The sequence below is a fragment of the Engraulis encrasicolus genome, chromosome 18, assembly GCF_034702125.1.
Source record: "Engraulis encrasicolus isolate BLACKSEA-1 chromosome 18, IST_EnEncr_1.0, whole genome shotgun sequence".
Classification (NCBI taxonomy): domain Eukaryota; kingdom Metazoa; phylum Chordata; class Actinopteri; order Clupeiformes; family Engraulidae; genus Engraulis; species Engraulis encrasicolus.
In genome coordinates this window covers 428,184-455,000 of record NC_085874.1, presented here as the reverse complement: position 1 = coordinate 455,000, position 26,817 = coordinate 428,184, and the positions used below count along the sequence as shown (strand labels likewise).

Here is a 26,817-nt window from a genome sequence, read left to right as displayed (position 1 = left end):
ATCATTGCCTCTTAATTCCCAAACACATTGTATTTGCTGACTTTTAAAAGCACTTCTCTGCTTGTGGTTGGTTGACGTTTAAGGGCGTAACTCCAAAAAAAAAAAAAGTATTCCAATTCCTGAAAAAATTGATGAAAAAAATGGAAAAAAATAGAAAAAATAAAGCTCTTAGTGGTCCGTGGAATTTTTGCCATTGTTCAATTTTGTAACACAAATTGCGTCCTGCGGGGTGACATGCAAGTCAGGTTTGTGGACAGGCAGCTGCAAGGCCAAATACAAGGGTCTTAAAGGCAGGCTCCTAACCAGTTATACCTCAGTTATTGGAGAGTGGTGTGGAAGTTTAAGGTGACTATTAACCTCTTAATATGTCTACATATTGCAATGTTTCTGTCACACAATGCTTAGGTTCATTTATGGTGTCTCGTGGTGTGACTGCTCTTATGGAACGAAAAAATGTTTTTTTATGAGTGAAAACACGTATTAAGGTTAAACACAATATCATTATCTAGTTAGCATGAGCTCGGAGGTCAGTCACGAATGCAAAAGGATTAAAATGGCCACAATGCAGTGAATTTCCTGTGGTGTGACTTCATGTCCTGTGGTGTGACATGCTTAGGCATTGTGTTCCTCAATCCTTACTTATTTTCATGCATCATGCAAGGATAAAAGGATGCCAGATGTATTTGTCACATTCACACAGTTATTTCAAGTAATACAGTGAAACCATGTAGTGAAATCTCAGTTGTCTGCCTGTACAATGCATAGGCGTGTGGGGGTGGGTAGTTTTGTGTGTGTGGGGTGGGAGTTAAAGGAACTATAGCGGAAAGAGCATTGGGGGTATGTTTGTGCAGAATATTAATCATTTTATTGTACCTTACAGAAATGTCACACCAATGATGTCACACCGCAGGACACATTTTCCCAAAAATTGGGCGAAATCCCACGCACCACTCACTGACATCCCAATTTTTTTCTATTTTCTTCCTATTTTTTCCACCCATTTTTTCAGGAATTGGAATATGTTTCCTCCTTTAAGTGTGTTACGGCCTTAAACGTCAAACACCCTTTTATCAATTGAAATTGACTCGACTGACTGGGTATGTTTACTTGAAAATAGACCGAAAAATAATAGCTACAAAAATAAAGAGAATTAATTAAATGATAAGGTGAGTCCACACTTTTGGCCTGTACTGTATGTGGATCTCAGCTGTCCGTCAGCATATGACACTTGCATGCATGCATGCTTAAGAAATTACTGATATACAGTAGGTAGGTAGGCAGATCAGCAGATACAATTATTTGTTGATGTCCCTTTCTCCACAAGTCGGAAATGGACACATGTGATACATACCACTGTCAAAGGGCAGAAAAGGAGTCTTCCATTGGTACCACGCACATCCCCACATTCTACGAAGCGATGTCCACACAAATATTGATTGCAAACGTGCATGCAAAACCGGAGACTTTATATTCTGTAGCAGACATGGGAATTGGGCATGGGCATGCAATGCCAAGCCAGGACTTAAACACGCAGCTGATGGGGTGTAATAGAGACCAGAAGCGAAATGCCAAAGATATGTTCTGACATGTAGGCCTACCTTTTTAAGTTGAGCTGTAATGAGCTTCAGTAAATATTTGTATGTCTTAAACAGATAGGACAACCTGTAGGCCCATGGTCTCTTTGTATGTCAGGGATCAGTCCAGAAAGTTTAATAAGCTACATGCACATATGCATGCCGATAAATCACAAAAGTGATTCTACTAACTGAGAATATAATTTCGATTTGGACTCACGCTGACGGTACTACGGAACATCAACAAAGCATACCGTGTAAAATGTTCAAAATGCAAGCCAAGCAGACATCAAATGCAATATTACATTTTGCCTCATAGTGGCGTTTGACCCTACTACAGCCCTTTGATGTGCGTAAAGGGAAAAGCGCTTAAGTGCACGGGAGAATGTGCTAAAGATTAATTTACATGCAAAACTCGCAACTGGTGAAATCCCACGTAAGTCATACACTTCAGTAAGCACGGAGGCACTGTTGCGCGCTTTCTTTGACTTGCGCACCATTACCCGGGTGGGAGAATACAGCCCATAGTGCGTAGTACATGGAATGTGTGTGAGTGCTTACTCCTATGACAATACTAAAAAAGTGTCATACACACACACACACACACACACACACACACACACACACACACACACACACACACACACACACACACACACACACACACACACACACACACACAGGATTTCTTACTTATTTCTTATATAGGGTTTTAAAAGATTGGTATAGCCATGTTAGTTTTTATAGATCTTTTCTTATAGGTAATTGTATTGCTAAGTACTGAAAATGATGTCTCCTCTGTGTAGTTGCAAAGTACCTTTCATTATAACAAACAAACAAGAGCTGTATGCACTTACTTGCATGTACAGCACAAGTGGTAAGGGTGGTATGAATTATATGGGCAGTCATGGGTAAGTGGTTAGGGCGTCAGACTTGTAGCCCAAAGGTTGCCGGTTCGACTAGCGACCCGCCAGGTTGGTGGGGGGAGTAATTAACCAGTGCTCTCCCCCATCCTCCTCCATGACTGAGGTACCCTGAACATGGTACAGTCCCGCCGCACTGCTCCCGTTCGGGCGCCATTGGGGGCTGCCCCCTTGCACGGGTGAGGCATATAATAAATGCAATTTTGTTGTGTGCAGTGTTCACTTGTGTGCTGTGGAGTGCTGTGTCACAATGACAATGGGAGTTGGAGTTTCCCAGTTGTGCTTTCGCTTTCGCTTTCTTATATTTCTCTCAAATTGCGTAACGTTGAGTTGAATACATTAATAACTTGTGTTGGCTTGCTGCTGTTTGCCCCGACAGGTGACCGGTATTCCAGGATGGTGTTCGCCTCAGCGGAAGGAAAGAACCTCTGGAACATACAAGCAATCAAGTCTATGTGCCACCTGGATAATACACGGGTATGAGAACTGTGATGATTGAACTTGATATCTGTGTCATTTTAACATTTTTGTTCCCCAAATTACACTGGGAATTTTTAAAGGCAAGCAGTATGAACAGTTATAGTGGATTTAAAATGCTTTTGTCTTTTTTTACTACTGTGCAATTTAATATAAATCCTGTCGTTTCTATCAAATTTGTCATATATTTGTTTGTGCATATTCTAAATATCACAAGCTCACATCACAACTGTTTAATACAGTATATGCACAGTCAAATGTATGACAAATTTGACTGGTCGGAGATCACGTCACAACTGTTGAGTTGTTGCTCTTCAAATGTGTCCCCTCTTCAAATATGTCCCCTCTTCAAATGTGTCCCCTCTTCACATGTGTCCCCTCTTCACATGTGTCCCCTCTTCAAATATGTCCCCTCTTCAAATATGTCCCCTCTTCAAATGTGTCTCCTCTTCACATGTGTCTCCTCTTCTCCGCTTGTCGGCAGGTGCGGTCCCACCATGAGTACTGGAGCCTGTGCCAGCGCACCAATGCGGCGTCCTGCTGCCCCAGCTGGACACTGGGCAACTACGTGGCCGTGCTCACCAACAAGTCCTCCTGCCAGAAGATCACGGAGCGCGACGTCTCGCACACGCTCAAGATCCTGCGCTCCTGCGCCAAGTTCTACCACAACGGCACGCTGGGGGCCGAGTGCTGGGACATGACGACGCGCCGCAAGGACCAGCTCAAGTGCGGCAACGTGCCGCGTAAGTGCACCAAGTACAACGCCGTCTACCAGATCCTGCACTTCCTGGTGGACAAGGACTTCCTCAACCCCAAGAGTGCCACGGAATACCAGCCGCTACCGGTGCTCAAGTACAGCATGCTGATCTCCCCCACGGAGAAAGGAGAGACTATGATGAACATCTACCTGGACAACTTTGAGAACTGGAACGCTTCGGACGGTGTCACGACTGTCACCGGTATCGAGTTTGGCATCAAGCACAGCCTGTTCCAGGACTACCTCCTGACCGACACGGTGTACCCGGCCATCGCTATCGCCATCGTGTTGGTGGTCATGTGCCTGTACACACGCTCGGTCTTCATCACGCTCATGACCATGATCGCCATCATCAGCTCTCTCATTGTCTCCTACTTCCTGTACCGTGTGGTCTTCAGCTTCGAGTTCTTCCCCTTCATGAACCTGACGGCGCTCATCATCCTGGTGGGGATAGGCGCTGATGACGCCTTCGTGCTGTGCGACGTGTGGAACTACACCAAGTTCGACCGGCCCAACGCTGAACTGTCGGAGACAGTGGGTGTGACGCTGCAGCATGCCGCCCTCTCCATGTTCGTCACCAGCTTCACCACAGCGGCGGCCTTCTATGCTAACTACGTCAGCAACATCACCGCCATCCGCTGCTTCGGCGTGTACGCCGGCACCGCTATCTTGGTCAACTATATCCTCATGGTGACGTGGCTGCCAGCGGTGGTGGTGCTACACGAGCGCTACCTGCTGAACCTCTTCCCCTGCTCGTCTAGGTCTCCTCACCACCAGCCCTGCAGCACGGCGGCCTTCTGGGTAGGCCTGTGCCAGCGGGCCAACAAGTGCTTCTTCACCGTGTCGGAGGCGTCCCGGATCTTCTTTGAGAAGGTGCTGCCGTGCATTGTCATCAAGCTGCGCTACCTCTGGCTCTTCTGGTTCCTGGCCATCACCATCGGCGGGGCATACGTGGTGTGCGTGAACCCCAAGATGAAACTGCCCTCCCTGGAGCTCTCGGAGTTCCAGGTGTTCCGCTCCTCGCACCCGTTCGAGCGATATGACTCAGAGTACAAGAAGCTCTTCATGTTCGAGCGAGTGCAAAACGGTGAGGACCTCCACATGCCCATCACCATTGTCTGGGGCGTGATGCCCGTGGACAATGGCGACCCGCTGAACCCCAAGAACAAGGGCAAGCTTACCCTGGACACCACCTTCAACATCTCCAGCCCCACCAACCAGGAGTGGATCCTGCACTTCTGCCAGAAGCTCCGCAACCAGAGCTTCGTCTATCAGCCGGAGGAGAAGGACTTCACCAGCTGCTTCATGGACACCTTCAAGCAGTGGATGGACAACCAGGACTGCGAGGAGGCGCCCGTCTACCCCTGCTGCAGCCAGTCCACCTTCCCCTACAAGCAGGAGGTCTTTGAGCTGTGCATCAAGAGGGCCATCATGGAGCTGGACCGCAGCACCATCTACCACCTGGACAGCAAGACTCCTGGCCCCAGGTTCGACATCAACGACACCATCAGGGCCATGGTGCTGGAGTTCAAGAGCACCTACCTCTTCACCTTGGCCTACGAGAAGATGCACCAGTTCTACCATGAGGTGGACACCTGGATCAAGGAGGAGCTGAAGAACGCCCCCAGCGGCCTCGACTCAGGCTGGCTGGTCAGCAACCTTGAGTTCTACGACCTGCAGGACAGCCTGTCCAATGGGACCCTGGTGGCCATGGCGCTGTCGGTGGTGGTGGCGTTCAGCGTCATGCTGCTGACAACCTGGAACATCATCATCAGCCTCTACGCCATCATCTCCATCGCTGGCACCATCTTCGTGACGGTGGGCTCGCTGGTGCTGCTGGGCTGGGAGCTGAATGTGCTGGAGTCAGTCACCATCTCGGTGGCGGTGGGGCTGTCGGTGGACTTCGCCGTGCATTACGGTGTGGCGTACCGGCTCGCCCCGGAGCCCGACCGCGAGGGCAAAGTGATCTTTTCCCTCAGCCGCATGGGCTCGGCCATCTTTATGGCGGCACTCACCACCTTCGTGGCAGGCGCCATGATGATGCCCTCCACTGTGCTGGCGTACACGCAGCTGGGCACCTTCCTCATGCTCATCATGTGTGTCAGCTGGACCTTCGCCACTTTCTTTTTCCAGTGCATGTGCCGCTGCATGGGGCCTCAGGGCACCTGCGGCCAGATCCCGCTGCCCAAGAAGCTCCAGTGCCAGGCCTACGCTGAGGGCTCTGGCGACAGCTCCTCAGCCGGTGGAAGTGGTGGACGCGGCCAGGGCAAGCACAGCCACAGTGGAGGGAAATACCAGCTGGACTCCTCCCGTGCCACGGAGGTGGAGCATGAACACTATGAGCTGGAGCCCCTGGCGTCAAACGGCAGGAGCCAGGACAAGAGCCAGACCGATGTGACCCCAGAAACCTCCCCTCGATCACCGCTCTGTAATGGGGGTCCAACTCGGCACTTGGCCAACCCTTGCAGCCCTCATGTCGCCTTCACGAACGTGCCTGACGGTGGACGAGGCATGGCCGTGGCAGCCACTCCGTGCCAGGGACCTGAGAATGGCCTGGGGTCTCCAGGGAGGGAACTTCTACAACGAGGTAGCAGCCAGTACCCACAAGGCACCAACTGCTCTTGTGGCGACTACCCTACACAGCAACCTGCCAGCCCCCAGTGGACCCCCAGCCCCCACCACTGCTCAGGGGACCACCAGTGCCAAGTCCCTCAGTACAACCTTGCCGACCCCCACGGAGGAGCAGGGGTAGGGGTAGTACCTGTCCAAGGGGCAGGTGGGCAAACCTTCCTCCCCAGGCTGGAGGCCATGTACCAACCTGTGGACTGCCGCATGCAGCACTACATGCACTGCCCGCCCTCGTCCCACTTCCACCACCCCTGCTCCCAGGTGCCCAGGGTGCCGCGTCCCGGCCCCAATGGCTGCCACCTGAGGGGGTACTGCATGCACCCCATGCACCATCACCAACATCACCAACAGGTGAGGAACCTGCAGGATTCAGTGGCAGCAGCAGCAGAGGATCCACAACATGCGCAGCAGCAGCAGTTGCATCAGCCGGGAGGAGGGTTCGCATGTGGTGGAAGCCCCCCGCCCAGCCTGGGCCCTCTCCCACTTACAACACCTTACCCTCTCCCCACCTTGGCTCAGAGTAGCCCCATAGTGCACACGCACACGGGCTGCGCAGTGAGCCATGAACTGCAGCGATTTGGCAGGGGGAAGTCCCTCCACAGCGGGCTCTCGTGTCCTCCCTCAAATGAGGCATGCGGTCACGGGGCCGGTGGGGCCGGAGGAGCAAAGACACAAGTGTCTCCTGCTGCGCCTACAGATACTTGCCATAGGGCACAGGGTGACACTGCAAAGGTGACACTTGCCGAGACTCAGACTGCTGCTATTGTGACGCAGGAGGCTGGTGTGAAAAAGTGCAAGCCAAAACACAGGGGGAGGAAAGAGGAGGCAGCCTCAGCAACGAGCCCGTCCCCCAAGAAACTGAACTGCTTCAACAGGACTTTGAAAGGAAAGTGCAATTCTATTGAGTTCAATAATAAACCAAAAGCGGAACGCACCAACGTGCCTGTCATTGCCATAAATTCAAAACCCTCTGCAGAAAGTTTATGCTGATCATAAAAAATGAAAATCAACAATAAACTCTTTAAATTATCGTAACAGAAAAAAGTCAGTGAAAAATGACCATGTGCTGTGTTCCTCAACTATTAAATGATTGAGGTTCCTCAGAATGTATTGCCTTTTGTGTGCGTGTGTGTATTTGTGTACGCCTGTGTGTGTGTTTGTCAATGTGTTTTTCTGTTATTTATGGGCTTTATTTGCATAATGCCCTGTGTGCTGGGTGATACTTTGTCATTGCATTTTGTCCATTACCCTGAATAGATTTTACCTAATAAATTATCCCAGTCTTTTATCTTTTTTTATTATCCTTCCCTTCAAAAACTCGACCTGCCATGTCTCCACTTGCCCCCTTTTTGCCAGAAACCTGAGTGAGTGAGTGTGAGAAAATGAATGATTATTCTTCAGTGACTCCTGACTGTCTCTTTCTTTGCTCCATTATATTGAGCTAAATCAAAGGCCCCGGCTTGAAAATAGCGTGCTGTTTATAGATGGCTCAAGGTACACCTGTTTCATTGTGTCCCGGGCTGCCTTTTTTGCCTTCCGTAGCTGCCCCGGGGGCTGCTGACTAATTACATATCAATGTGCAGATTCTTGTGCTAAGAAAAAGTTGTTTTGTGTTGATTGAAGGCAACATGGTTACCTCAGAGTATCAGAGAGAGGGACAGGGAGTTATGAAGAGAAAGGGAAAGAGAGACAGTTAGGGAGAGGGCGAGAAAAAGAGGCACAATTGCATTCCAGGCAAGATTGTAACGTGTCAGTCTCAAATGTGTTTAGTTTTCCATCCACACCCATGGAAAAGGTTTGTTTTATGCCTGCTATGACGGGCACAGTTCAAAGCAGAACATACAGCCTTCCACAAACATCCGTCACTTCCTTGCTCCTTACCTCTGACTTCTCATAAATTCTGCCACTTTTTTGTTAATACCAGGTGAGGTTTCATCACATTAATGTTCAATTTGGTCTACTGTATGCCAAGTATACAACTATCTTTCTTTGCATGTTAGTTAAGATTAATTCAACCTCTACCCTGATGATACCAATACCAATAATCACATGCATATATTTTTAAATACGGATGTTTTATGGGTTTACATACACTGATCCCGTTTACATGTACAGTATATCAGTGACCAGTGCAGAGCTCCCTGTGAACAAATAGCCCAAATGAATGCACAGAAGTACCCATATACGTACATGTGAACATGGTCTTAGTTTCCAGTAGTTGTTAAATATTTGTCCTATACAGTTTAGTATCAGAATGTTTGAACTTGCCTTTGACCTATTGAAATGCGACATTGTCATATGGGCAGTTGGCATGTGACACATGAAGTACCTCACATAAATATACCTTGCATGTCACTGAAATTAATTTCTGCGTGTTGTGTACCAATAGTAACTGATAATTCCTAAATCTGCTGAATTATTATGTGTAACAATATCAGGCACCAAATGGACAATATGGGCACCAAATTGTTTGGACACCTTTAGTACCTATCAGTCAGCCTAACGAAAGGAATGTGATCAGACATGCTGAGGCAAGCTGGAGAAATGTAGACCCTTGACTCTTAGCGTTTCATGTGGTTGCGCTGGTGTGAATACAGTCTCCAAAATGTCACCATTTTCAAGTCTAGAATGCATTACGTTACCTGCCCACCACACTGTTGATTCCTAAACACTTCATACATGCGTGTGTGTATGTGTGCGTGTGCTGAGACGGGGCTCTGTAGTGGAGTCGCAGGCTTTGGCGTCTGATGCATTCAGACTCAAAATCGGTGTCTAACTCGTCATCTATGTCTAACCCACAGGTACACGCACACACACAAAACTCGTCACTCAAAAGGAGGACTGTTTCGGAAACCTCTCACCTCTTGCCCTGGCCGGGGCTGGAGGGAGCGAGGGCTGACAGACAGGCAGGCAAGCAGGCAGCAGTACAGCTTCTCCTGTGTAAACTTGCCCTTGTTTGCCTACCCCCAGCCCCACATGACACAGCGGCCCAGCTAGTCAGCCAGTCTGTCCTTCTGGCCTGTCCATATTCACACCCTGCCCTGAAGAATGTGTACGTGTGGTGGGGTACAGGAGGCTGGTGTGTGTATGTCTAGAAGCTTTCTGACAGACAGTAGTAGGGTTGCCAACCATCCCTTGATATACAGAATGGTCCAGTGTTAAGAAACAAAAGTATGGTTCCGTTCTGGGGAAGGAACCCCATACCCCACCGTGTGAATGAGGGGTCCCTTATTTTTCCCAAGAGAGATGACAACCCTAGACAGTAGGATTTGGTAGAGGTAGGAGACGGTTCATTGGGTGGTGGTGGATGACACCAGGGTCCAGCTAAAATGGCAAACCGATATTAATCTCACTAGCCCAAACACACACTCGCTAAACTGAAATTTCGCCGGTTGGCCGGTTTGGGGGTGACGATAGATACTAGAAAGTTTTCCTTGGGTTTGGGTAGAGTTAAGTTTGGGAATGGAGCGGCTGAAGCATTCTGACTGACAGTAGCGTACGGCAGGGAAGAGGGTTTGGGCTCAGGGTGGAATTGGCACGTGGAGGAGACTTGTGGAGGGGGATGGGGGGTATTGTACTTTTTGCAAGACAGCTGGATCGGTGGAAGAGGTGAATAGTTTGGACTCAGGTGTTCTTTCAAAGTTGCAGGCTGGAGAAAATGTTTTGGGGATGCAATGTGGGTGGAGGTTTGGTTTGGTTTAGGGGTGGAGGGGGGGAGTAGAAGCTCTGTGACAGACGGTTGTGCTGAAGAGAAAGTTTGGTGTAGTGCGAGGGCTACAAGGGACATCTTTACTGACAGACGGACAAGTAAGGCAGACCAGGGGAAGGGGCACTGAGAAATTAGGGACGCCATGAAAATGTGTCACTCCATAGGTTAGAGAAACAAGGCTCAAGGCATTTAGAATGAATCCTAGTAAATCGCCAAAGATCTTATTTTCCCTTGAAGGACAACACCGGAGCAGCACAGATGTATTTCTTTGTGTTTTTTATTCAAGTGCACAACATGACTAACGTTTCTTTTTTTCCCCTCCCATTTGGAGCCCAACTTTTTTGCATCTTCAAGTGACCACAAAATCTTCTAATATAGCCTGTAAAGCATACAGTACTGTTACTGATGGACAGATAATACGTTTGAAACTGAGCAGCCTTTGTTTTAAGTCTGTTGGTGCATGTTGCAATTTGCAATTAAATTGCAATTCAAATTTTGAATCCTGCGATTTGTGTCTGGGAGTTTAGCTGCTTTTTATTGTTTTGAGTTTTGCTTTTATTTTGCTTTTAAGCTGACGCATGGGGAAAAGGGCAGGAACATAAGTTTCAACCTTGATTATCCAACTGCCTTGGCATACCTAATATTTGCATTATGGCTATACTGAGGACACCAACTTTTACACGTTGGTGAAAATTGTCACACACACACACACACACACACACACACACACACACACAATGGAAAAATAAAAAAAGTGACACAGCACAACATGGCAGAAGGCACAGCAATAGCTGTTTCAGTAAGATCAATATGATCACTTCTCACTATGTAACCGAACAATCTCTGCAATGTTTCATAAGGAATGGAAATTGATTAATTATAAATGTATTCGTTTTGTGTGTGTGTGTGTGTGTGTGTGTGTGTGTGTGTGTGTGTGTGTGTGTGTGTGTGTGTGTGTGTGTGTGTGTGTGTGTGTGTGTGTGTGTGTGTGTGTGTGTGTGTGTGTGTGTGTCTGTGTGTGTGTGTGTGTGTGTGTGCGCGTGCGCGCGTGCGCGCGTGCGTGCGTGCGTGCGTGCGTGTGTGTGTGAGAGAGAGATGGGGGTTGTCTGGTTATTTACACTAACCAACAGGATGCTGACAGGAAATGAGCTGGAAGGTCACCCATAGGTCATCAGCACTGAGTAAACTGCACAGTGTGCAGTCTGTTGCACCTACTGGAACCGTCTCTAAATGAAGTCTTTAAAATGAATTGCATGGTCAATAAGAACCACACAATATGAGTTTAGACCAGTGGTTCCCAAACTTTTTCTGCTGGGACCCCCTTTTGAACCTAAGAATATTTATTTTACAATATATAATATATATAATAACCATAGAACACACACACACACACACACACACACACACACACACACACACACACACACACACACAACCCCTGTTTGGGAACTGCTGCTAGAACATGGTATGGCCAGGATTAGACCATATGTAGTAGGCTATGCATATGTATGTAACATAGGCAGGGTCCCCTTTTTTAAATGAAGGGGCACCCAACAGGAAATTAGCAAAGAATGCTCCAAGGGGTTATCTGATTCTTAGTTGGCAGGGAATATTCTAGTTGCATTTAATAGTGCGTGCGCATACGTGCGTGAGCGTGCGCGCGTGCCACCCACCCAACACTCGGATCATGGGTGCTTATGGCTGTATGTGTCATCAGCTTATCTTTTACCATGTCTCTGTAAATAGCATTAAATGAAGACCTGAGGTTTGTGTGCGGTGCAAATATTTGGACGATAGTTTAAATTTATCTTGTGGGTGACAGAGAGAGAAGGGACGTCTTACACATTCGTCCATGCCATCCTCTGACCTGTGTAGACTACACTCCTTGTGTATATTTCCAAGCTCAGTTCCGTACACACTTGCTATTGCATTTGGCACACTGCACTGCATCAGTGTACCACTGAAAAGACACATTTGTGAGGGTAAATCTGCGCAGAACTACTTCTGGACAAAGAAAAAAAAACCTTCATTAGAGTTCATGCATTAATGCAATATTTGTCAGTGCACCTTAAATGAACCTCGAACACTCAAGCAATTGCTGCTCAAGATACAGTATATCACAAAAATGAGTACAGCCCTCACAGTTTTTGCAGATTTATGAGTATACACTTTGTGCAGAATTATTAGGCAAACAAGTTTTTTGACAATATCGTCCATTTTATGCATTTGTCCACCACCACCCTTTACAGACATGAACACCTATTGGATTTAAGCATTCCAGGTCATGCATATTGGTATAAGAGACGGTGTGATCGAAGGAGCCCAATACCCTATATCAGGGCAAAATGAATGTGCATAATTATTAGGCAACTTTGTTTTCCTCTGGGAAAATGAGCCACAAAAGAGATCTAACAAACTCTGTAAAGACTATAAACAATTTTGAAGTCTTCTAGAGGGGTGTGGCTGTCTTGAAATATTGGTCACATCCATCTAATGTACTGTTACAAGCCATCAGTGTCACATGACATGTGCTCACAAAGTAACTGCCAGATTGAGAAGAATTGAAGATGAAACTACCACAAAACTATTATAACCCTGCAGTGCTGTTATATTCCAGAACTGAAACCTACATCGAGTGTCCACAAGAACATTGTTCTCAGGCACTCAGAGACATGACCAAGGTAAAAACAGGCTGAAACCTCAAGACCACTCAACAAGAAACATAAGTCAAGACTGGGTCAAGAAATGTCTTTAGACAGTTTTTTTCAATGGTTTTATGAACTAGTGAAAGTGACTGTTAATGGACATCGGTTGATGAGCCTATGGCTAGATCAGTAATGTGCACACTCAGATCAGTTCCTGAGTTCCACTCAAATACCAGCAGATTACTGCATAAATACCATTGTCTTCGTAAAAGATGCAATTTTCTCCCTCTAAAAGATCCAGCCATGGGTTCATCCACCCTGTCTGTCAAGAGTCACTTTCCCAAGTCCATAATACCTTTGAAAACTCTGTCCCAAGGTATTTTTGACCCAGTCTTGACTTAATTAACTTGTTGAATGGTTGTCTGGTGTCATCCCTTCATCACTTTGGCCATGTCTCTGAGCGCTCAATAAATACCCTGTTCTTCTGGACACTCTGTGGTGGTTTCTGTTATGGAATATGATAGGACTGCAGGGTAATATTTTTTTGTAGTTTCATGTTAAATTCTTCTCAATGTTTGACAGTGACATTTCTTAAGAGACTGATGACTTTGTAACAGTGCATCTGATAGTTCTGTGCGAACGTGACCAACATCTTGCTAATTTCAAGACAGCCACATCCCTCTAGAACACTTCAAAATTGTTTATAGACTTTTCAGAGTTTGTTAGATCTATTTTGTGGCCCATTTTCCCAGAAGAAAACAAATTTGCCTAATAATTATGCACACCTGATATAGCCTAAGGTGTTGGGCACCTTCGACCACACCCCCATCTTATTATACAAATATGCATGACCTGGAATGCTTAAATCCAATAGGTTTTCATGTTCATATAGACTGCTGTTGGAAAATATGCATAAAAAGACAATATGGTCAAAAAACATGTTTGCCTAATAATTCTGCACACAGTGTATCTTTTCATAGGAAAGCATTACAGAAATTTCACTTTGACACAATGAGTAGTGACCTTTTAACAACATATTTAACCGCTTAAATTTCTTGCTCACTCAGAAAAAACTAAATACAGCCATTAATGTTTGAACATGTTGGCTACTCACAAAAGTGAGTACACTCCAGATTAAAATCCGGTAGAGAAGGGGCTGTGTTGCCTCGAATCGTCTCGAAATGAAAAGGCATTAAAAGGGAGGTCATCAGTGTGCGTTTCAACCTTTCTTTGCATTGAACTTTTACATTTTGAGTGTGCATCTGGCTTAAATATATTGGTGTGAGATTTGAATGCAATCCTATGGAGAATATCATGATCTGCTTCAGTAGTCACAGACATTAATGGCTGTATTTTGTTTTTGATTGAGTGAACAAGAAATTGAAGCGGTTAAATATGTTGTTAAAAGGTCACTAATCATTGTGTCAAAGTGACATTTCTGTAATGCTTTCCTATGAAAAGATATACTCACAAATCTGCAAAAACTGTGAGGCGTGTATTCACTTTCGTGATATACTGTACTCACTGTGGATGCAGAGGCGTACGGTCACCCATTTTCAAAACACTGAATTTCCTGACTTGTATGGGTCAGACATGGTGGGCAAACTAGGTCTACGCAGTCACCCCCAATTGCAAGAGTTTTTTTTCCCTCTATATCCCAAATCTCAAGTAGTAATACTGCCATCTTCAGCATTTCAGTCCCAAAATGCCCATTTCAGGAAATGTCACCCACTCAAGTAACTAAAAACCATGTTGAAAGTAGGCCATCTTGAAAGCATTGGCCTCCAAAATGTAATCAGTTCATGTACCTATTATGGGATTCTAGCACACAACAAGACTTGGTGCAAATCTTTCCACGTCAAAAGTTACAGCGCAAACCCAAGGTCAACCATCTTGAAGGTCAGACATCTTGAAATCATTAGCTTCTGAATCTGTTCAGTTCATGTGCCTGTTACTATGGTACTGTTAGCATACGAAATTTGATGAAAATCCATCCATCCTTTTAAAAGTGCTGTTAACATTAATTATCTGCGGCAGAAATGGTGACAAATGTTCCCCTTGCGGCATGGTTCAGGTATAATAAGTATTGTTCAAAAGGGGTGCAGTCACTATTGATGTGCACTGTAACTTGTAAAGCCACTTTTTTAAGTAGGCTATCGTTATGAACAGATTCATTTATTTATTTAATTTGGGTGCAAAGCTGCAATTGCTAAGGTTTTGGTGCCCTCTTGTGTCATGAAAAGAAAGAAATGTAATGACCATAAACAAAAACTAACAGCTCTATTTATACATAACACATTGCAAAACATCCTCAAAAATCAGCCTATTCCTAGATCACATTCACACATACAGTACATTCAAACAGTTCACTTATCTTGCATTTGTACATTCATTCAACTTTTGAAAGAGGACACAAAAGTCAATAGTCAAAAGTTCCCACATTTTGCATTAAGTTAAATTACTCTTTGATTTAAACTCGGGAATTGATCAAAATATGACATATGACAAAGACACACAATTGTGAACAGATTACAGTAGGTGTAGCCTACATCAGGATCACACTATAAAAGGGCACATTACAGAAATCCATTTTACCGTGTTATGACCAGAGTGAATTATTTCCCTTTATTAAAGGTAGAGTATGCAGGATTGTGGTCAGAGTATGCATGCGCATTGCACCTTTATTCCTAATTTACAGTAATAACTATTACTACCAAGTAATCTGCTAAGTGATAAACCAGTATGTACTGGTCAGACCAAAGTACAGTGCATCTTGGAGCTAATGCTGTCTATTTCTGGAAATTCAAAATGGCAGACATGGAGAAGATCCATCTTTACCTCTGGCAAGGAGCATATGTTTTTGGTCGTGTGGGTTTGTCTGTCTGTTTGTCTGCAGGATAACTCAAAAACTTGTGAACTGATTTGGGTGAAACTTTGTGTAGTTGTTGGAAATGACCAATGAACAATTGCTTAAATTTTGGTGGTGATCCAGATCACGAACCGGAACCAGTATTTTTAAAAAGATTCTTCACCTTCACCTTCACCAAAGATTCTTCTAGCCTACAAAGCTAGACGCCACTAGTTACTGAAAATTGAATTGTGAGACAGGGTGAATATTGACATTGACAGTTTCTAGCTCCACAAAAAGAGGCAGAAAGACTTCAAATAAAAATCGGTGTAACGTAGTTAAATGTTCTAACAAACAGCTTCCTTGTTGGAGGTCTGCACTCTCTGAGTGCATTTCTAGTTTTATGTACTGTATATAATTATATAATGAATACTTAAACATAGATGGTGGTGGACAATACTTTTTATTACTACTAAAATACTAAAAAGATTGCCTTTGTGAATGGGCAGCATATATTGTGGAAATGGGCTACTTCAAGAAAAATACACGTTCTACCTTTAAGTCATTTCAAGTGGTTCATCAACTAGCAAGGAAAGGCACTAAGGAAATCGCGCTTGAGCCTGCCTGACAACCTGCAACTCCACATCTGTCCCATCCCCCTTTCACCTTCCCCCAGAGATGGAGAATGCTAGAGACATAGAGAGCTGTAAAGAGTACACACATATCCGTCTATGAAGTGTGTTCCTGCCGGACTACCTGGGGTTTTTCGGTAACACCAAGTGTTTTTTTCACCCTGTAATGTTTTTTTAATGCACTGTACCATAAGTGGCTCATCAACTTGCAAAGAAAGGCACTTCAGAAATCGCATCTGAGTCTGTCTGACTACCTGCTACTCCATCATCATTACAACCCCTTTCAATTCTGTCCTGAAATACAGACAGACAAGGCTAGAGACAAAGAGAGAGTTAAGTTTGAAAGTAAATACGGATCATAGTAGCTATCAAGTCTTATCACGTCTGGACCTGCCTGACGACCTGCAACGCCACATCTGTCCCGCCCCCGTTTCCCTGCTGACCCTTGACCTTTGAGTTCTTGGCGATCTTCCCCACGAGCCGGTGGAAGAACCACTCCAGGTCCTGGCTGTCCTCGGGCCACGTCAGGTACTCCCTGTCCTTCAGGACGGCCCTGATGGCCTGGACCCTCATGAGGCGGAAGTAGGGTATGGGCCCCACCACCAGCACCAGCAGCAGGTCGCGCAGCTCCTCCAGCATGCGGCTCTGGGCGATGGCCAAGGCCTCCAGGCACCAGCCGTCCCTCAGGAATGACGGGGAGACCACGCACAGTGTCTTGCGGCTACCCCACACGGCGCTGCGGATGTTGCTGAGATGGTCCTCGCCGGGCAGGAAGTCGCGGGCCTCGAAGCAGCAGCGGAATCGGTGCCCGTTCTCAATCTCATTCTCATTCTGGTTCTCATTTTGCTGCCAACCCTTTTGGTTCTGCTTGGTGAACTCAGAGTCCAGCCTCTTCAACAGGGCCGCCTCCACCCAGGTGAAGTCACTCTCTGATAGGATGGATGGACAAATGGATGGATGGAGGAATAGAGATAAAAGAGAGAGAGACAGACAAAGGCAGATTTCCATCAGCTTTGTCACTGTCAAATTCTTCATAAAATGCCATTACATTTCCCTTGCAGGGTTAAGTAATCGTTGAAAATAAATAATTATAATAACAATAACTTTAATTTTAGACAGAAAATGCAAATATATTCATCATACACACTGGAATATAGTGGGCTATTTTCTAAAATTGAAACACATACACACCTGTGAAGCACAGGTAGACATCGTACTGGTGGTTCTCAGGCAAAGGCTCCTTGGGCAGTCCTTCAATGACCTGAGCTCTCAGCTTCTTGTACAGCATGAAGACACGTCCACGGAAACGGCCATAGATGATGTTGAGGAGAATGGTAACCATAACTACGGTGGTGCAGCCAATGAACAGCAAGAGCCGCAGCTCCTGCACTTGCTGCTCGTCATCCTTCTCGCAGGCTTGTACATCCCTGCTGAAGTTGGAGAGCGACACTCCTCGCAGTGCTTCCGGAAAGCTGCACTGCATTTGGGAATAGCTGGGGAACAGCGTGGCATTGGTGTGGTTGAGCCACGTCTGGAACTCTAACAGGTCACAGTCGCAGAGGAAAAGGTTGCTGTTCAGGTCAAGGAAGCTGAGGGTCTGGAAGAGCTCTGGATCTGGGGTTCCCAGAGAGTTGTGGGCAAGGCTCAGCCACCTAAGGCTTGCTGGGAAGGAACCACGTGGAAGATGGGTAAAGGAGTTGTAGGACAGGTCCAAATCATGTAGGGAAGTTAGGCCTTTGAAAATTCCGTTTGGTAGGAACTGCAGTAAATTCCCACGAAGTGAAAGAACTGACAGGCTATGAAGTTGATCAAAAATATTCAAACATGATCCTCTTTCCCAGACAAACTTCAGGCCAGTGTTGTTTAGGTACAGCCTTTGTAAGTTGTTACTAGATGGTATTGAATATTCTGAATTGATATTGCAGTAGGGCATGACATTCTCTGACAAGTCAAGTTCAATAATGTTAGAGCATTTGGACAGTATTTTATACAGGACCTCCAAATGTACCCGTCGATTGCTATTCAGTCTGATTCGCAACACGTTGCTTGCAATATCCTCCAGTTGATATTCTGAATTGATTTTGTTGTCATCAAGGTGTAAGTCTAAGAGATTGGGCAAGGTGGCAAATTGGTACACTGAGGAGAGAGCGTTCCCAGTGAGATCCAATGCAATCAAATTGAACAACCCTGAGAAAGAGTCGTACTGAACAGCGCCAATATGGTTATTTGTCAGGTCTAGCACCAAAAGGTTGGGCAAATTTTGAAACGTGTACGAGTAAATCGCTCCAATGAGGTTATCTGAGAGGTTCAGTTTTTGAAGGTTTGTGAGTCCGGTGAACGCACCCCTCTCAAACTGGCTAATCTTACTTCCGGCCAAAGACAAGATCACCAGGTCACTGAACCACTTGAACACATAGCTTTTTACAATGCTGATGAAGGTTTTGGAGAGGTCCATGGTTTGAATGCCGCTAGATGCTAAAGCCCTGAATGTGAGTAGGTCCGGGTCCTCTATGTTCCTGGTTCCAAATCCCGCGCCCATGGTGTTTGAGCTGAGATCTAGATTGTTGATCATGGTGCCCTCGGTTGCTGTAAAGAACAGCTTTGCTTCAATTGTATTCAGCCCAGTTAGTGATAGATCCAGGGTGTCGAAGGACATGCTCTTGAAGGGGTTTCCGCATTGTGTCCAGTTAAATCCCCACTGATTCATGTCATCAAGGCCAGTCGAGGACAAACTCAGTAACTGAAAATGTTTATTCTGAAAACCAGCCAAATCTTCTTCACAAATAAATTTTACACGGTTCAGGGAAAGATCTACTTTACTGAGAGCTGTCATATTCTGGAAGAACATGGCTGGTTCAAAGCTCTTTATTTTGTTGCCAAAGAGATCAAGCTCCTGAAGGGATACCAGAGGTTGCAGGTATCTACCAGAGAGAATGCTCTTATCTAAATCACAAGTCAACAAAATAAGAGTCCTGAGATTAGTTAGTCCCTGAAAACCATCCTCCTCTATGTGGATGTTCCTGTTGCCTCCTAAGTGAAGATACGTGAGGTTCTGCAATCCTCTGAAAGCATTATTCTTAATGAAGAGTCGTTCCAAACGCTGTGAGCCGAGGTCGAGATACACAAGGCTTTCCATTCCCTTAAAAGAGTCCTCAGAGAGGTGACTGATGCGGTTCAAACTCAGGTCCACATGTGTCACACGGGATGGCAGTTGTGGCACTTGAGTTAGAGACTTTGAACTGCAGAATGCCAAGTGCTGGTCTATAATGCATTGATGAGTGCCTTTCGCCACATGAAGGAATATGACAGCCCCAAGTAACAGAGTGGATATTGTCCTGCATTTAGTCATCCTGAAACAGAGAGAACAATGTGAAAATGTTGTGATGTTACGGTAGGTCTAAAAATTTACAGTTTCTTTTTGGTTTGGTTTGGTTTATTTGTGGATATGGCAAAGACAATGGGTATCCAAGGGATGACATGTAAAAGCGTAAATCCTTTCCATCATGTTGGAAACAAGACATACCTGTACAAACATATACAACTAGAACAGGCACTCGGTAGAGCGCAAACCTTTGCCTACGCCACTTATTTTTTTCTGGCCATCCTCAGAGTGTGGGGCATAACATTCTCCAAATTTTGGTGTTAGTTTCATTTAAATCGGACCGGAATATCGTAATATTACATTTTTGGCCCAGTCTTGATCTCTTATTCAATTCAGCATGCACACGTTGTTCTGGCATATAGTGCTTGGCAAAGAAAAACGTTTTTGACCTTTTCGTGACCTTGACCTTGACCTTTGACCCAATCACTTCCAAAAAGTAATCGATTGTTCCTTGGGTCATGACCAATCATCCCACTAAATTTCATAAAAATCGGCTCAATTTACGTTTTTGACCTTTTCGTGACCTTGACCTTGACCTTTGACCCAATCACTCCCAAAAAGTAATCGCAGAGAGTGTTTATGGGTAGTACGAGAGAGGAATCTCGCGACTTTTTCCGGGTGGTACTGTCCACTAAGTGGCGCCATCCAGACAGCGCAGAGGAGCGCCAAGGAGCGCAGAGGCTGTTGAAATGAATGGGGTCCCATGGAGCTCAACCACGATGCTGCCATTGCTTTGGGAGAGAATTGGTATCATCGTTTCATTTTATTTTTCCAAAAGGCAGGATAGATTACCCTTTCAAACAGCACTTAGTTTGAATGTTTAAACTCGCTGGATCTTTGTAAAATACGTCTTTATTGTCAATATGACGTCACGAGTGGCTTCACACACTGCGTTTGGATTGGTCGTCCGGCTGCATTGCTGTGATCACGACGGCCGTAAAGCAATTTTGTTAGCAAGATGCTAGCGGAGCCTGACTCATAAATGCCAAAGCTGTAGGAAATCAGAAGGACATAACTCCCAGGTTATTGTACATTTCATTGAAATCCACATTGGTTTCTCAGAACTTACAGTAATATTGTCAAGTTTCAGCCGACAGCGAGCACAATTGTCAGTTATTAGCGCCAGCCTTATGAGCTCTGCTGTCTCGACAGCGCTCCCTAGGTCAACTGCAGGCACGGGTTGGAGGGCGAGATTCAACACTGTATGTAAACCCACTGTGGTAATGGATTGTTCCTTGGGTCATGACCAATCATTCCACTAAATTTCATAAAAAAACGGCTCAATTTATGTTTTTGACCTTTTCGTGACCTTGACCTTAACCTTTGACCCAATCACTCCCAAAAAGTAATCGATTGTTCCTTGGCTATCCCATTGATAATGTTGAACATGTGATTCAGTTTTAACTGTTCAACCCTTAGCTTTACAGGCAGAAAATGCACTTTCTTAAAATCATTAAGAGTGACATGATACCTAAATGGTTTATATAATATAAAACAGATCATGTTGTTCTGCATAACCTGTATTTTATTTTTGAATTCACTGTCAGGCCACTGTACCATGCTGAACAAGCATAGTCAAAATGACACGGCACAAGTGTTGATAAGGTGTTTTTTAACTTTAAAATTGAATTGCCTTGTGTTACGGTACAATTTTTTTATTTATTTGAAAGCACTTTTATTTAATAGCTTCTATACAACTGAATGCCCGGTCAAAGTCTGGTCCAGTGTTAAACCTAAGTAAGTGACTGTTGACTTTGTTTGAATATCATTACCATTAGGCCCTACAGTACATGTGACTTTTAACTCTTAGGCCTTTTTTATCTTATGTTTGGTACCAAATAAAACACATTCTGATTTCTCCACATGTAATGACATCGTCTTACATAGGCCTACTGTTTTAATCCTATTATTATTTTAAAAAAACACATAGGGTCAGCTCAAACAGTTGTTGAGCAATTAAATAATGGGTTCACTTCACTGACTTGGTCATGATAGATATAAAGTGAAAGTGAAAAGTGAAAGCCCATTGGGAAACTCCAACTCCCATTGTCATTGTGACACAGCACTCCACAGCACACAAGTGAACACTGCACACAACGAAATTGCATTTATGCCTCACCCGTGCAAGGGGGCAGCCCTCAGTGGCGCCCCATGGGGAGCAGTGCTGTGGGACGGTACCATGCTCAGGGTACCTCAGTCATGGAGGAGGATGGGGGAGAGCACTGGTTGATTACTCCCCCCACCAACCTGGCGGGTCGGGAGTCGAACCGGCAACCTCTGGGATGCAAGCCTGACGCCCTAACCGCTCACCCATGACTGCCCGTAGGTGCAGTTGTGTTCAAAATTCTTCAATCTCCACTGTAATTTCGTGTTTTAGCAAGCTTTATTTATCTGCTTATTAGATCAAAGAAGGAGTTGTAAACTAAAACAAATGCAACTGAAATGTAATGAATAGGCCTACTTGTTCATTTACATCTACAACATGGCATCATCAGAGAGAGTAGAGAGAGAGAGGTTCCATTGGCCCATTGTTTCCGGGTTCTATAATTGGGGAGGAAACCCCCCTTTAGGCCGACCTAGGCAGACCTAGGCAGACCCAGAGCCATCTAATAACAGAGTTGCGCAAACCGGGGACCAGGAAGTCGGTTGGTGATGTGATTCGCGTAGATTAAAATGTTTCTTAACAGTAAACTTCTGTTCGTTGGAAACTAACACAGAACCATCACATACCAAACAAAGATTAAGTACAAACAAATTACATTACCTTTACCACATTTTCTGTGTTCTACCGCCACCTCCTGGAACTAAGTAACTTCTAATAGAACTAAAGTCAATGGGGATTTCCATGTTAACGCTCCGTGAGGCTCCATGAGAGCCGCCATTGCTGTGGAAAGATTGGTCCATAGAGGTCTATGGGAGTGGCGTAACTCTGATATTAGATGGCTCTGGGCAGACCTAGGCAGACCTGAGGACTGTTCTATTCAATGCTAGGAGCATTATGACACGCCCCTTTAGGCAGACCGGAACCTGGTCATGTTAGGTGCCCATAGAAACCTATTATGTTGGCATATCTCTATACCTAAAGAATCTCTGGCATCATCATCCAAAGTGTTTGGATAACATGCCAACTTGAACAGTCTATCGCGTGACTGCACTGTGACTGTGCGTGTTAACTGGTGCTGTTAGGTTAGGGTGGTTTTGGTCTGCTTGTGTCGCTGTTCTTGACACACGTAAAACGGCAGGTTACTGACAGGTTAGGGTTAGAGTTGGGTTTGAGTTTGGTCAGGACACGGCTCAGTATTTTCGTGTTTAGCAACAGAAGTTTTCCACAACATGCTTCACAGTAGGCAAGGTGTTCTTTTCTTTAGAAACCTTGAATTCCCTAAAACCGTTCACAGCATTATTGTGTTGAATAAATTAGAAGAACACAACTGTGTATATTGCCATCTTTTTATGCAAATATTTATTTTGCTTTGAATTGCATGAGAACAGCAAAAGAAAAGATATGGAAACCTAAGCCTAAATTATTAACAATCAGACCAATGCATTTTATTCCCTGCCATAATAAGATGAAAACAAAAATGTTTTCAAGCGGGATTTATGCAGAGGAAGATTATTCCATAGGGAGGGTGCACGGAAGGCAAAAGCCCTGTGGTCAGCTGACTTCTTCCACACCTCGGGATGGACAGGAAACCAGCATACATGGATCGCAGAGTATGAGCTGCCATACAGTATGTCACGTAAGTGAGTACACCCCTCACATGTTTTGCAGATTTGTGAGCATATCTTTTCATAGGAGACATAGGTTTACCGCCACACATGCTTGACACCATCTAAAGCAAATTTGTTCATCTTTGTCTCAAGAGAGATGAACAGACCAAGGATATGGATCGCTGGAACCATGCTGTGTGCTCTGAAGAGACCAAGATAAACAAATTGCTTTAGATAGTGTCAAGCATATGTGGTGATAAACAATGGAGTTTTGAAAAAAAAGTTTATCCTCTCAATATTCAAGCATGGTAGTGGGACTGACATGGTTTGGGGATGCATGAATGCTGTCAACGTTGGTAATCTGAATTACACCTAAAAGAAACATGTCTCAACATGCACTGTGACTACTGAAGCAGATCATGATACTCTCCATAGGATTGCATTCAAATCTCACACCGATTTATTTAAGCCTGGTGCAGACTCGAAATGTAAACGGTCAATGTAAAGAAAGGTTGAAACACACACCGATGACCTCCCTTTTACTCCCTTTTCATTTCGAGGCCATTCGCGCCAACATGGCCCCTTCTCTGCCGGAATCTAATCTGGGGTGTACTCACTTTTGTGGGCAATGTTCAAACATTAATGGCTGTATTTTGATTTTTTCTGAGTGAACAAGAAATTTAAGCGGTTATATATGTTGTTAAAAGGTCACTAATCATTGTGTCAAAGGGAAATTTCTTTAATGCTCTCCTATGAAAAGATATACTCACAAATCTGCAAAACATGTGAGGGGTGAACTCATTTACATGACATACCGTATATCAAAGCAGTAACAAAATCAGCATTTTGTCATCCATCTCAAATTGTAAATATCAGACTGTTGTCTCTGCATGATGCTGAAACATTAATTCATGCATTTGTTACATCTAGACTGGACAATTGGATTTTGTTATTTTCTGGCCTTCCATCTAGAACTACAAGTAGGATCCAGCTAGTGCAAAATACTGCAGCAAGGGTTTTAACCAGGACTAAGAAATTTGAACATATTTTACCAATAGCCTCCCTTTACTGTTCAAGTCAGAGCAAATATTAAAATCATGCTGCTCATGTAGCCCTACATGGGCTAGCAACTATTTATCTGTCTGAGCTTCTCACACCCTTTACAGTATGTCACGTAAGTGAGAACCACATACAAGACAATGTGAATCTGCAATCTTACAATGTGTGTCAGAAATGGATGTGTTTGAAATTCCTCATGCTTAATGCTGACAAAACAGAGTTCCTCATAGTGAGACCACAAGGAAATGGTCTTTTGACACAATGATTAGTGACCTTTTAACAACATATATAACCGCCGAGGGTTATAACAACTTGGTTCTCAATAATGGTGCAGTTGTCAAGGGTGAGAGACAGATGCTCGGGAGGTAGTTACATTTAGGTGGTCTCACTATGAGGAACTCTGAAATTCCTCATGCTTAATGCTGACAAAACAAACACATCCATTTCTGACACACATTGAAACATTGCAGATTCACATTGTGTTGTATGTGGATTGTTTGAAAAGACAGTAACATGTAATCAGTAATGCAGGCTATTAAAGTTTTTGCCCAACACTGAGCTAGCTAGGCCTACAGTATGTCACGTAAGTGAGTACACCCCTCACATTTTTGCAGATTTGTGAGTATATCTTCTCATGGGAGAGCATTAAAGAAATTTTTGTTTGACACAATGATTGGTGACCTTTTAACAACATATATAACCGCTTGAATTTCTAATTCACACAGAAAAAAAATCAAAACACAGCCATTAATGTTTGAACATTGCCCACAAAAGTGAGATTAAAATCCGGTAGAGAAAGGGCCGTCTTGACTCGAATCGTCTCGAAATGAAAAAGGATTAAAAGGGAGGTCATCGGTTTGCGTTTCAACCTTTTTTTACATTGAACTTTTACATTTTGAGTCTGCACCTGGCTTAAATAGATTGGTGTGAGATTTGAATGCAATCCTATGGAGAGTATCATGATCTGCTTCAGTAGTCACAGTGCATGTTCATATGCATTTTCATTAGGTGTAATTCAGATTTCCACTGTTGACAGCCTTCATGCATCCCCAAACCATGTCAGTCCCACTACCATGCTTGACTATTGAGAGGATAAACTTAAAAAAAAACTCACTTGTTTACCACCACACATGCCTGACACCATCTAAAGCAAATGTGTTTATCTTGGTCTCTGACCAAAGATATGGATCACTGGAACCATGTCCTGTGGTCTGAAGAGACCAATATAAACAAATTTGCTTTAGATGGTGTCAAGCATGTGTGGTGGTAAACAAGTGAGTTTTACAACAACAACAAAAAACGTTACCCTCTCAATAGAAAACTGCCATTTTCCCTGCCATAACGAATACTAAGAATTTAATGGTGGTGGTTGGCCTAAGTATTCATGAAAAATGTAACATTTTTGAATGGGCAGCATGAATTCTGGAAATAAACTACTGAAAAATATTACACAGTGCACGTTTAACTAAAGGAAATACCGTTGTTTGACTTGTTTTTGTATTTTGGTGTAGCCTACTTCTGCTATGCCCCCAGTAGCCTACCTCGTTGCGGACATCCAGGGGTCCCCAGCCATCACTTAACCTTAAAAAACACATAGACAATTAATTTACCCCAAACAAATGACGCACGTGGGCATTTGGGCTAGGCCTATATAAAACCTGTTGCTGTTCGTCATTGTCGAAAAGCAGTAGGCCTAACGCGCATGCCAACCTATACTAGGCATACCCGAAATATTTGAAGCTATCCTTTGAAATCACGAATTCGCATTTTGACTCAGTCATTCTCGTCAATGAACAAGTGTGGCAACAACTCCTCGCCGTGCGCTCCAAATACGTTCCACAACCCATTGCGGATCTGAGACTCTAGCTGGCATAGGGGCTTCACTAAAATCTACCTACCTTGAAGGCAGTTTCTGGGAATTACTGGAAACCTGCTGATAGGTTTAGTGTCTCACCCACCTTCCCTCTCCGCGTCGACTGGCACTGTGTTGGCGCACGAGTGTAGGCTTCGAGGCGCGTAGAAACGGCACGGGACACTCCCCAAATTGCGCCTCCGGTTTTACCCAACACTGACGTTGTAGCACTTGCGATTTGGGGATAGATTGTTAGTTTTAGACATTCCGTGCCCGTGACTGTGCTAAGTAGCCTACTTCTAGTCTTCTTGTTAGACGGAATCTACCGAGAGCAACAGGATTTAGCGACCTCTTGTGTGGACTCCACCAGAACCACTATTGGCTGCGAAGCAACAAACCTAACCAAAAACGCCTTTAGAAGCATTGTGTTGAATCACAGGCAAATTAACATGCATCTCTCTCTCTCTCTCTCTCTCTCTCTCTCTCTCTCTCTCTCTCTCTCTCTCTCTCTCTCTCTCTCTCTCTCTCTCTCTCTCTCACACACACACACACACACACACACACACACACACACACACACACACACACACACACACACACACACACACACCTGTTAAGGC

General features: G+C 44.7%; 2 protein-coding genes across 7 annotated transcripts in view; one reads left to right on the top strand and one right to left on the bottom strand.

Moving 5' to 3' along the window:
• The window catches only part of disp1 (dispatched homolog 1 (Drosophila)), a 132,105-nt gene extending 124,458 nt beyond the window's left edge, over window positions 1–7,647 (top strand). For all 4 annotated transcript variants that reach the window (XM_063222697.1, XM_063222698.1, XM_063222695.1 and 1 more), the window contains 2 exons: window positions 2,877–2,974; window positions 3,459–7,647. In XM_063222697.1, the coding sequence (XP_063078767.1) occupies window positions 2,877–2,974; window positions 3,459–7,349 (3,989 nt within the window). In that variant the 3' untranslated portion in view covers window positions 7,350–7,647. The remainder of the gene's footprint in view (window positions 1–2,876; window positions 2,975–3,458) is intronic.
• A 7,327-nt stretch (window positions 7,648–14,974) lies between these two features.
• LOC134468845 (toll-like receptor 5) lies at window positions 14,975–26,645 on the bottom strand. 3 transcript variants are annotated; one of them, XM_063222747.1, is made up of 3 exons: window positions 26,244–26,645; window positions 17,385–19,543; window positions 14,975–17,122 (listed from the first exon to the last, which is right to left on the bottom strand). In XM_063222747.1, the coding sequence occupies exons 2-3, from the start codon at window positions 19,540–19,542 to the stop codon at window positions 16,572–16,574; spliced, it is 2,709 nt and encodes a 902-aa protein (XP_063078817.1). In that variant the 5' UTR covers window position 19,543; window positions 26,244–26,645; the 3' UTR covers window positions 14,975–16,571. The 3 variants fall into 3 exon arrangements, with proteins under 3 accessions (XP_063078817.1, XP_063078819.1, XP_063078818.1); XM_063222749.1 differs by having other exon boundaries at window positions 26,304–26,645; XM_063222748.1 differs by lacking the exon at window positions 26,244–26,645 and having other exon boundaries at window positions 17,385–19,998.
• Between the last annotated feature and the right edge of the window lie 172 nt (window positions 26,646–26,817).

Excerpts from the sequence above, each read along its gene's own strand:
- LOC134468845 (XM_063222747.1), bottom strand. The coding sequence starts at position 19,542 with ATGACTAAATGCAGGACAATATCCACTCTGTTACTTGGGGCTGTCATA. Across the intron at positions 17,123-17,384 it reads TGTCTACCTGTGCTTCACAG|AGAGTGACTTCACCTGGGTG; the intron begins GTGTGTATGTGT and ends CCATCCTATCAG.